The sequence below is a fragment of the Rhinoderma darwinii genome, chromosome 1, assembly GCF_050947455.1.
Source record: "Rhinoderma darwinii isolate aRhiDar2 chromosome 1, aRhiDar2.hap1, whole genome shotgun sequence".
NCBI lineage: Eukaryota > Metazoa > Chordata > Amphibia > Anura > Rhinodermatidae > Rhinoderma > Rhinoderma darwinii.
The window spans coordinates 660,283,147-660,294,860 of NC_134687.1; the positions used below are offsets into that span (position 1 = coordinate 660,283,147).

Here is an 11,714-nt window from a genome sequence, read left to right on the forward strand (position 1 = left end):
GAGTGCTTGGCACTATGTAAAGGGGGTTGTTTGTGGTAATATGTACAGGGGGGGGAGTGCGTGGCACTATGTACAGGGGGGGGAGTGCGTGGCACTATGTACAGGGGGGAGTGCGTGGCACTATGTACAGGGGGGAGTGCGTGGCACTATGTACAGGGGGGAGTGCGTGGCACTATGTACAGGGGGGGAGTGCGTGGCACTATGTACGGGGGGAGTGCGTGGCACTATGTACAGGGGGGGAGTGCGTGGCACTATGTACAGGGGGGGGGTGCGTGGCACTATGGACAGGGGTGGGAGTGCGTGGCACTATGGACAGGGGTGGGAGTGCGTGGCACTATGGACAGGGGTGGGAGTGCGTGGCACTATGGACAGGGGTGGGAGTGCGTGGCACTATGGACAGGGGTGGGAGTGCGTGGCACTATGGACAGGGGTGGGAGTGCGTGGCACTATGTACAGGGGAGTGGGAGTGCGTGGCACTATGTACAGGGGGGGGAGTGCGTGGCACTATGTACAGGGGGGGGGGAGTGCGTGGCACTATGTACAGGGGGGGAGTGCGTGGCACTATGTACAGGGGGTTGTGCGTGGCACTATGTACAGGGGGTTGTGCGTGGCACTATGTACAGGGGGAGTGTGTGGCTCTATGTACAGGGGGTTATGGCGCTATCTACAGGAAACTGTGAGTGGCGCTATTTACAAGGGGCACTGAGTGTGGCACTATCTACGCTGGTTTTTACGCTGCCAGTAGTGGGCAGCACATATCACCTCGCACTAGTGATAAAGTGAGACATCACCAGCCTGTAAACGGCCAGATAACCAGAGAGACACCGGCCACCAGAGTGGTTGTCAGCCAAACTAGTGCAGACATTTTTGTCTGTTTATTAATATAGAGAAATTCTGGGAAGAAAGTCACGCCCCATAACCCACACCCACCGGATAAGTCACGCCCATAAGACACACCCACCAAATAAGCCACACCCTAAGTGTCCCTGGGGGAAAAAATTTGGGCAACTATGTATCCAGAGCCAGAACTTTTTCTGTGGATGGAGCGGAGTGAGGGCTTATTTTTGTAGGACGAGCTGCAGTTTTTGATCACTTTTTAATACTTTTTTTTTTTTTTTTTGAGCTTCTAGTGTTTGTTTCTTTTTGTTTTTTTTCTGGCATCGTTCACCGTGCGGGTAAATAACATTTTATTGTAATCCTTCTGTTCACGGATGCCGTGATACCAGTTATGTTAATTATTTGTGTTTTTTACATTCCTTTAAAGACAAAATTTAAAAAGGTTTTATTTTATATTTAATAATATTTTGTAGAGAACTAAAAACATTATTTAATTATATTTTGTAGAGAACTAAAAACGTTATTTAATTATTTTTAACAAATAGTATTACTGTTCGGGGGGACGTGATTTAGTGATGATCAGATCGCTGGTACAATACACTGTAACACTAATATCGCAGTATATCGTGATTAAGATTAAGGGGTTTATAGGAGCAGAAAGATGGCAGACCTACATTACCCCCCAGGCTGCCATGACAACCATTCCTACCCCGTGATCGTGTCGCGAGGGGCCGATGAGCTGTCAGAGAGGACCCCCCCCCCCCCTCTTTCTTACAGCTTAGATTCTGCAGTCGCTATTGACCACGGCATCTAAGTAGTTAGACGTCTGGGGTCGGGGTTCTCTCCGGTCTCCGGCCTTTGCAGCAGGTGTCCGGTCTTCCCTATGTCATGTGAACAACTCCTGAGCGGTAAATATCCTGTGCAGGAAGGGGTTAAATGAGTAAAATACAAGTTTATACAGAATCTTATCCCATTAAACAATGTATCACTCTTCTCCGCTCCACCTGAGCTGTAACATAAGAGATTACACTGCATGTTCTCTATATAATGTCACCTCAGCTGCTGCAGAACCTCACAGTTCATATCAAACACTGACTGCATAGTGTGCACCACGTCTTGTGAGATGTCAGCAATGTCTCCCCAGTATCCGCCATGTGTCAGGTTGTCAGGAGTCAGGTCTTCATTGTCTTGGGGGGGGGGGGGAATGTCTTCATTTTACTCTTCTCACCTCAGAGATATTCCATAAATGTCTGATATATGGGGGTCCCAACTCTATGTGGAGAATGGGGGTCCCCCGACCCGCCTTGTGAGGTGATGAAAACATCCAGGTGGAGAATGAATGGAGCGGTGACCACACATGTGCACGACTCTCTCCATTCACTTATATAGGAGGTCCAGAAACAGCCGAGCACGGCCAGAGGTGGAGCCGCATCTATCAGACATTTCTGGCATATCCTGGGGAGAAATGTCCGTGTTGGGAATACCCCTTTATTTCATGTGGTGACGGCTCTGAGAAGATGTTTCTCTCAGTGATGAATAAGTGAGGTTCCGTATGTCACACATGATGTTGTCCCCTGTATGATCTCCATCTTCTCCTTTCTTCATAAAGACGTCTGCAGTACTAGATCCTCCAGTTCCTCCAGTTTTCTCATCTTCTCCTCCACAACGTTCCTTCTCCTGAGTGACCCACCAAGGATGGACAAGGACAGGAATGAGATGAGCAGAAGAATATTAGACTTCACCTTGGAGATCATCTACCTGTTGAGCGGAGAGGTAAACTTTTCTACATTATAGAACAAGTCCCACATAGGGAAGGGACAATACATAATAGGAAGTAATAGGAAGAATCCAGTGTCCTGTATAACAGCGTCCAGACCTTCCAAGTGACGTCAAGAAGCCACCAGCAGAAAAGCTGAAGATCAGCCACCAATATGGTCAGTTATGTGTCATGTCACCAATGCAGCCATAGTAATGTTGTAGAGCAATGAGAATGACAAGGAACCAGGAGGATCAGGATGACCTCTATATAGAAACATAGAAGATGACGGCAGGAGGAGAGCACATGGTCCATCTAGTCCCCCCAATATTATTTCTTTTTTAGTTTTGGCCTCGTTCTATTTTCTCAATGTCTTTTTGTAGGTGAGGTCTCCAGTATTACAGATGTGGGGTCACTAGAGCTCTGTACAGCGGGGTCACAATCTCCCTCTCTCTACTGAGGGGGGGAATACTGTGTTCAGTTCTCTAAGTGTCTCTCTCCATACACAGGAGTACACAATAGTGAAGAAGACATCGGGTGACTGTACAACTCCCATCATCCATGAGAAAGGAGGATGGAGCAGTAGTCAGAGCCCCATCACAGAGCCTCCCCCTCACTCCCGGATACATGAGAAGAAGATCTTAGAACTGATATACAAGATGACTGAGCTGCTGACTGGAGAGGTGACACTGCTGGGAAATTCTACAGTAACAGCACTGGAGGCGTCTGGGTGATGACTGTATCATTGTGTGTGTCAGGTTCCTATAAGGTGTCAGGATGTCACTGTCTATTTCTCCATGGAGGAGTGGGAGTATCTAGAAGGACACAAGGATCTGTACGAGGAGGTCATGATGGAGGACTATCAGCCGCGCACATCACAAGGTAAGAAGAGACAGATATATTGGCATTACTGGGGGCACAGGCTGGACTGGCGGCCATGTTGAAGTCTTAATACCATCATGTGCAGTACATATACACGTGTGTACAATGACATGTAATGTAGGAGCTCCACAATTTCTGCTCTTTTCACATCACGTTAGATCCTTATGTTTCCTGTATATGTCCAATAAATTCAGAACGCTCCATTCACCAGACAGATTTTGTCTTTGCCACAAATGAAGCCCAGAGCAGTACACTGTACGAGCGCAGTGAAGCGAGGTGAACCGTCTTCGGCTTCATGTGTGTAATGTTCATGCTCTCATTCCCGCCGGACTCCTCTCAGTAACTTGTAACTTATTTTGCTGAAACGGAGGGTTTTGATGTGGGCAGGTTTGGAACACTAAACTCCATCTACATAACGACATGCTGGGGGTTCAGTGGCTGCAAACCTACTGACAGGTTCCCTTCTAAATGCTGCCAGGACTCCTAGAGAAAGCCTGTGAGTCCTGCATCCCCCGCCCACTCAGAATGACTGACAGGTTCCCTTCTAAATGCTGCCAGGACTCCTAGAGAAAGCTTGTGAGTCCTGCATCCCCCGCCCACACAGAATGATTGACAGATTTTCCTTTGTGGTCCTGCTGATAAAATCTGAGGATGTGACAGACGTTTCTTGAGGGCCGATGCCGGAGCTACAAACACACGTTCCTTGCTTTACCTCCTGTCCGTGCAGAAAATGTAAGGAGCAATGATGGAAGGGGTTAATATCAGCCCCCCCACAGACATTGAGATCAGCTGCTGGAGATCTGTGATGTGGGGGCCATTACTTTACACATTTGTGGGGAGGAACAACACAATCATATTCTGTGACATGCCGCTCATCTGTAGTTTGGAGGATGGGCAGTCGTACCAGGTGTATGTTACAGCCGGTCATCACTCTCCACCAGGGTGCTAAGCTGGTCATACACATTAGATGTATGTCGCCCGAACCTGCTGACTTTCTAATGTATATGGCGACCTCCCAACTCTCCCCGGACGTCAGATGTTCGGAGAGAGAAGGATCGGGCTGTGGAATTTCAACATGCCGGATCCTTTTGTTAGTAGATAAGTCACTATCAGAGGAGTTTCGCAGCGACTTTCCCCTATTGAAGACACATACACACCCGACCGAGCGTTCATGTACATGGAGGAGGGGAGGAACGATGGTTCACCTGACATCTAGAGTGTATGGCCGGCTTTAGACTAGTAGATCACAAACGAAGAACTTCTGCAGGACGCCGATAATGGCTGCAAATCATTTTAAGAAAAAATAGTGTCCTCAAGATATAAAGTGATTAGTAAAGGGTAGAGACTAAAAACTAACTTTAATAATCACCATTTAAGAAGGTTTATATAGACTAATAAAACGGACAGAAAACAAGAGAAGTTACCGATCGTTACAACCTCCCCATACATTCTGTGTTATACAGGTAATAAGGATGAAAAAAGTCACAAGTCCATCAAGTCCAACCTATAATCCGACCGTGTCGATCCAGAGGAAGATAAAACCCCCCATGAGGTGGATGACAATTGTCTCATTAGGGGAAAACTCCTCCCCCGACTCCAAGTCTGGAAATCACAATAAATCCCTAGATCACCGTCCCATCTCCAGAATCTAGTACCCATAACTTGTAATATTAAAGAGAACCTCCGGTTATACTGACATTGTATAGAAAACTATTATACTGCCGGAGTGTGCCGATGATAATACAAGTCACTTAGAAAGACGATTATCGGCACACTCCGGCAGTATAATAGTTTAATGTCCAGAGACGTGAGGGGCTCCCTCTAGTAGCACAATTCCCGGCCAAAAATGGCGGCAACGCTCTGGCAAGGGATTCCGCTCCTAGAGGGAGCTTCAGTGGTGCTATCTAGCGGGGGGTGTGGCGCTATCTACAGGGGGCGGTGGCGCTGTCTACAGGGGTGTGTGGCACTTCCTACAGGGCGCTAAGGTGCTATCTGCAGGGGTTTGGCATCTAAGTTTGATGAAACTAAGGGGGAGATGTTCTTGCACTTGTGGAGAGAGCCGGCGGACGTGAAAGTGCAGCGCTGCCCACACTAAATTCTGCTCCATTCTGCCTATGTTTATATATGTGACAACTGCCCGGGGCATCAGCAGTTGGAACGTATATAGCCATATGGCTGTCGTGAAGGGGTTAATAATAATGTATAGACAATATTGCCTACAGAGGTGTACACAGGCTGTAAGAGGCTAATAATCAGGTAACACCCAGACAGTGTTTTTTTGGTTGTAGGGAACTCGCGATATAGAGGCGCCCTGTGTCCCGCCACTTTCATGTGTATCCGTGTCCACAGGACGCAGATACAGTTAAATACTATGGCGGAGCAGGGAGTCGTTAACGTCCCGCCGTTCACTCTGGTAGGTCACAGTCTACTTTAGGCCTGCGGCTTACAAGGTGCAGGAACATCGGCGCCGGTAGTGAGGACCTCAACATTGTAATCTCGGCTCTGATCAGTAAACATAGAAGTGTAGAGAGAAGTGTGTGATATATAGACAGATATACAGTAGTCATGTATTCAGCCACTGTGTGTTTCCTACAGATGGATCCAGTAGGAGAAATCCACCAGAGAGATGTCCCAGTCCTCTGTATTCCCAGGACTGTCCAGAGGAAAATCACAATGTGCCAGAGAATCATCAGGTAGATGAAGCTGAGCCCTATACCACATCTATATAGGGGGGTGTGGAGCTTTATGGTCCTGCGGTCATAGATGGGGTCATAGATTTTGGTGGTTTCTTATGTTGATCTGTTAGATTCTTCGCACTCTCTGCTGTATTGTACTGAATTGTTACATATGTGCCATCAGAGGGAAGATCTGACTAATAATAAAGTGGAGGATGAAGAAGAAGAGCGGGTGAGGGGCGATCAACCGTGTAACAGTGAAGTGGAGGAGGAAATTCCAGGAGGTGTTACCAGAGGTCAGTAATAATGATATTAGAAAGTGAATTGGGAGATTTGTTAAGGTGGGGTTCCTCCTTAGTTGTACATTACAGTAACATGTCAGACAATGTGTTATACATAGTGCAGGACCTGAGGGAGCTGTGACTGCACATCCGGTCATACACAAGGCTTGATATCAGATTTTGGGGGGCACCAGCTAGGGGTGGGAGATTTATGTTTTAAATAAAAATCACGATTATATGAACACGTACGGATAATGAACAATTCTTAGGCCACATCCCCTTTTGCATGCCACGCCATTGGATATAGATCCCCTGAGCCTGCTGTATATAATATATCCCCCGACACTGCCCCTCACACAGTATAATGCCCCCATAGCTGCCCCCACACACTATAATCTCATACAGCACCAATAATGCCTAATAAAAATAATAATATACATACTTACCCAACCCTATTCCAAAGACGAGTGGAGGAAATCCCTCTGCTCCTCCGGTCTGAGTTGCTCTGCGTATATTTTCAGATTTTGCTGGACTTCTGTCATGTACCAGAGTTTCAGGCATCCTGTTGGTCCAAGGTGTCCTCAATGTCCTCCCCTTTTATTTATTTTTTTCCTCAATGCCCACGCGTTAAGGCGAGCGGACAGTGCCCGTCCTTGTGGTATATAACCAGATGAGAACTATATACAAGGTTGATGGGGGTTATATACAGGGATGATGGGGGTCCCTCTATATTACGGGGGTCCCCTAGTCTCTGATCAATGTCTCAGAGACTCGTGAACCCTCTGCAGTTAGCCCTGGGGACATAGAAAGGACCCCAGAGCTGTCTGTACAGTTTTCCTGCTGTTCGGGTACACTGTGTGATGTCATAGTGACACAGTATTATGTATTAGCATTCTGGAGTATTCCAATACTTTATATGTCAAAACTAAAGTTGTAAATAAAGTTATCCCGACATGGGATTCAAAAAATAAATTTTTAAAAAAAAAAAGTCTTTATTTAGCATCATGAGATACATTTTATTGCCCCGACATTACATAAAAATAAAAAACCTACACATATTCTGTATCTACACGACCAAATAACCGAAATAATTAATTTACAGATTTTTTTAGTGTGAAACGTGAACGGGATAAAAAATAAACACAACAAAGAATGCTGAAAATCGCTTTTTCATATATTTAGCTGCAAAAATAAATCATGTAACTTAAAAAAAAAATAGCTGGTTGTTAAGGCCTTTTTATGCCTGGTCATTAAAGGGTTACAGGCTCCATGTAGTAATGCCGGTTATACCTTCGATATGTCTTAACCCCTTCCCGCCGCAGCCATTTTTCAGTTTTTTATTTGAGTTTTTTCTCCCCACCCGGCCATAACTTTAGTTTTCCGCCAATATAGTTTGAACGGCCCCATTTATTGTACCAAATAATGTACTGGGAAACTGGAAAAAAATGTCTTTGTTTACGTAAGTAAGTGAGGTATCAGGACTGTGTGCATACGAACACTCGTGCGCGAGCCTGTGTCAAAAGAAGAAAAGACACAGATGAAAAACAGAACTTCCAGCCGGGCAGAGGTGGGGTGAATAGGAAGAAATGTGTTCAGATTTAATACAGAATGTATATTAGGAACTTTATTCAATATTTACATAGAGTATTTGTCCAAAAATGTTATGTCCCTGGAAAACCCCTTTAATATGAGTCTGGGGATAAGAATTGAGGAACTATTAGAAAACACACAAGATCCCCATGACAACTCTGCACACATGTCACAAGGGGACATGTTGTCTTCGGGAAATTTCTGTAGTACCTTAGGCTTCAATATCAAACAAAAAGATCTCCGCTGTAATCTACTGTACACGAAATAGCTATTTCAGAACATGTCTTTATATGGACACTAACTTTTCAAACAACTTATGGTAATCTAATAGTATACCTGATATGTATCAACTTTGTAATTTACTTATTGTTACAATTTTGACGTTTTATCCATTCAAATTTTATGTGAAGTTAGTGCCACTGGGTGAGAGACACACAGATGCTGCTTAGAGTAGTCTATGGAGAGGGTAGGGGAAGCAGGAGGAGGGAGCATGAGCACAAAGACATAAACACTGTTGCCAATAGAAGTGTTTGAAGGGGGAGGAGGAGAAGAAGCATAGTGACTGGACATAGGCTGCTTTTAAGAGTTCTATATGTCACCCCAGTGCCGGATTTTCCGCTGCACTGGTCCTTACTGCTGTATAATATCCTCCATGCTGCTGCAGCTTCTAAGGATGTGCTACAGAGAGATAGTGGACCAGGATGGCTCTCTGCTCTGTGTGTGTAGTGTATAGAAGACATGATAGCAGTTAGGCTCCATCCACTACCTCAGGGAAAACTGAGAATTATAGATAGAACCTGCAGAGGGAAGACTGCTAAAAGAATGCCATATACAAGTCATGTAATGAGAAATAGTGTTATTCCTCCTGTACACACATATGACAGATTATTCTGAAAAGTCGACTAAAAATTTGGTACGTTTTAAGACGTTTTCAAGTGGGTTGGTTTAAAGATGTGTTTTTTTTTTAAATATATTGGATTAAAAAAAAAACAGATTCTAACAGATTATTATGAAGCACCTATTTTATCCAGTTGTTGACTGCCCATAGACTATAAACGTCCTGGTGGTCCACAACTATCTCTGCAAGAACGTTTTAAAAAGTCCAGCAGAGTTTCACCTATACGCCTCTCCCACTCCATCAGAGTTAAATATAACACAAATTTTATTACGCAATATCGAAGCCCTCTATGTTCTGAGATAAACAAGCCCAAATAAAAATAGGTTGGCAGAGGAATAGAACAATAATTTGCTATTAAATTATCACTTGGCTAAAACTTGAATGAGGCCACTTCATCAGGTCCACATTATTAGTACTTAATAGGACCTTCTTTCCTTTTAGAACAGCCTGAGTCAACTGCGCTATTGATTCCATCAAAACAACGTAACCCTGTCACAACGGTGACAAACGGACACCTTTAGCAATGTTTCCGTCACCATTGTGATCAATGGTGATGCAAACGAAAGCTGAGGTTTCTGTTTGCCTTTCCGTTGAGGGGTTAACCTGACGGAAACGTTCAATGGAACCCCTTAACGGAAGGGCAACGCTGATGTGAACAGACCCTAAGTGTTCTGATATTACAATGTACTGTAAACCTTTATTACAGATTCCGATTGATAACCTCACTCTGTCTATTCCACTACGTCCTAAAGTTGTTCTATAAAATTGAGATCTGATGACTGATCAGCCATTAGGATATACAGACCACATTGTCATGTCCATGAATTTAGCCTGAGATGTGTGCTTTGTCTCATGACATATTATCTTCTTAAATGTAGACTGTGGCCAATATTAGATTGTCTGTAACATTATTAATTTAAGTTGTTGTATGTCTAATTAGTATTGATGGGCCAAATGTGTTGGCAGAGGACAGGCTTCATTGCCAGACAAGGTGCTGCTTATCAAAAAAATTATTATCAAGTCAATTTTATAAATGGGGGACTGGATGTAGTGTTTTATAAGGCTGGAATCACACATATCATTTTTGAGGCAGGTTTTTGAGCTGAAGCCAGGAGTGAATTCAAAAGGCATGGCTTAAACTTCTCCATTTGCTTCATCCCCTTCTGGCTTTGGCTCAGATCACTGCATATAATGTTATGAATTTGTCAACTTATGTGTTATGAAACAAAATCACAAAATGCATTTTAAATCCCTACAGAAAATCCCAGTAAGAACTCTGAGGGAAATTTCATGTTATCGATAAATTATAAAGTAGAAGATGAAGATTTCATCGAGCAGTCTTCAGGAGAAAACCTCATTACCCTTAATGTACATCCAGGACTTCACAGTACAGATCTATCATATAATTCCCCAAATCACGAGGGACAGTCTCCTGACCAATCACAGACTGTTACCCCAAGTACAGCTCAGAAAGTGGGTAAAAGATTTCAATGTGGTAAACCGTTTACAAAAATCTCAGGTCTTTGTACAAACAGAAGAATTCACACAGGGGAGAAGCCATATTCATGTTCAGCATGTGGGATATGTTTTACAAATAAAGCACATCTTGTTACACATCAGAGAATTCATACAGGAGAGAAGCCGTATTCATGTTCAGCATGTGGGATATGTTTTACAAATAAAGCACATCTTGTTACACATCAGAGAATTCATACAGGAGAGAAGCCGTATTCATGTTCAGAATGTGGGAAATGGTTTACAGATAAATCACATCTTGTTATACATGAACGAAGTCACACAGGAGAGAAGCCGTATTCATGTTTAGAATGTGGGAAATGTTTTACACAAAAATCAATTCTTGTTTCACATGAGAGAATTCACACAGGAGAGAAGCCATATGCATGTTCAGAATGTGGGAGATGTTTTACACAAAAATCAATTCTTGTTTCACATAAGAGAATTCACACAGGAGAGAAGCCATATTCATGTTCAGAATGTGGGAAATGTTTTACACAAAAATCAATTCTTGTTTCACATGAGAGAATTCACACAGGAGAGAAGCCGTATTCATGTTCAGAATGTGGGAAATGTTTTATAGATAAATCAGGTCTTGTTATACATGAGAGAAGTCACACAGGAGAGAAGCCATATTCATGTTCAGAATGTGGGAGATGTTTTACACAAAAATCAATTCTTGTTACACATGAGAGAAGTCACACAGGAGAGAAGCCATATTCATGTTCAGAATGTGGGAAATGTTTTACAGATAAATCAGGTCTTGTTATACATGAGAGAAGTCACACAGGAGAGAAGTCATTTTCATGTTCAGAATGTGGGAAATGTTACAATAATAAATGCAAACTTAGGGCTCATCAGAGAAACCACACAGGAGAGAAGCCATTTTGATGTTCTTTATGTGGAAGATGTTTTTAGAAAGAAATCAAATTTTGGAGCTCCTCAGAGAGTAGAAACCATATTCTCATTTAGAATGTGGGAAATACTATAAGAGCAGAAAAATATTTTAAACCCATCCGATTATTCACAGACATTAAACAGACAATAAGGGTATGTGCACACACACTAATTACGTCTGTAATTGACGGACGTATTTCGGCTGCAAGTACCGGGCCGAACACAGTGCAGGGAGCCGGGCTCCTAGCATCATAGTTATGTACGACGCTAGGAGTCCCTGCCTCTCCGTGGAACTACTGTCCCGTACTGAAAACATGATTACAGTACGGGACAGTTGTCCGGCAGCGAGGCAGGGACTCCTAGCATCGTACATAACTATGATG

General features: G+C 43.7%; 2 protein-coding genes across 2 annotated transcripts; both read left to right on the forward strand.

Moving 5' to 3' along the window:
- The first annotated feature begins 2,451 nt into the window (after positions 1 to 2,451).
- Positions 2,452 to 3,412, forward strand: LOC142664449 (oocyte zinc finger protein XlCOF29-like). The gene is made up of 2 exons (XM_075843515.1): positions 2,452 to 2,610; positions 3,103 to 3,412. Exons 1-2 carry the CDS (start codon positions 2,533 to 2,535, stop codon positions 3,325 to 3,327), a joined length of 303 nt encoding a protein of 100 aa, XP_075699630.1. The 5' UTR covers positions 2,452 to 2,532; the 3' UTR covers positions 3,328 to 3,412.
- Positions 3,318 to 11,494, forward strand: LOC142664404 (uncharacterized). Its single transcript, XM_075843478.1, has 4 exons — positions 3,318 to 3,475; positions 6,071 to 6,168; positions 6,335 to 6,446; positions 10,178 to 11,494. The coding sequence occupies exons 1-4, from the start codon at positions 3,391 to 3,393 to the stop codon at positions 11,323 to 11,325; spliced, it is 1,443 nt and encodes a 480-aa protein (XP_075699593.1). The 5' UTR covers positions 3,318 to 3,390; the 3' UTR covers positions 11,326 to 11,494.
- The last annotated feature ends 220 nt before the right edge of the window (positions 11,495 to 11,714 follow it).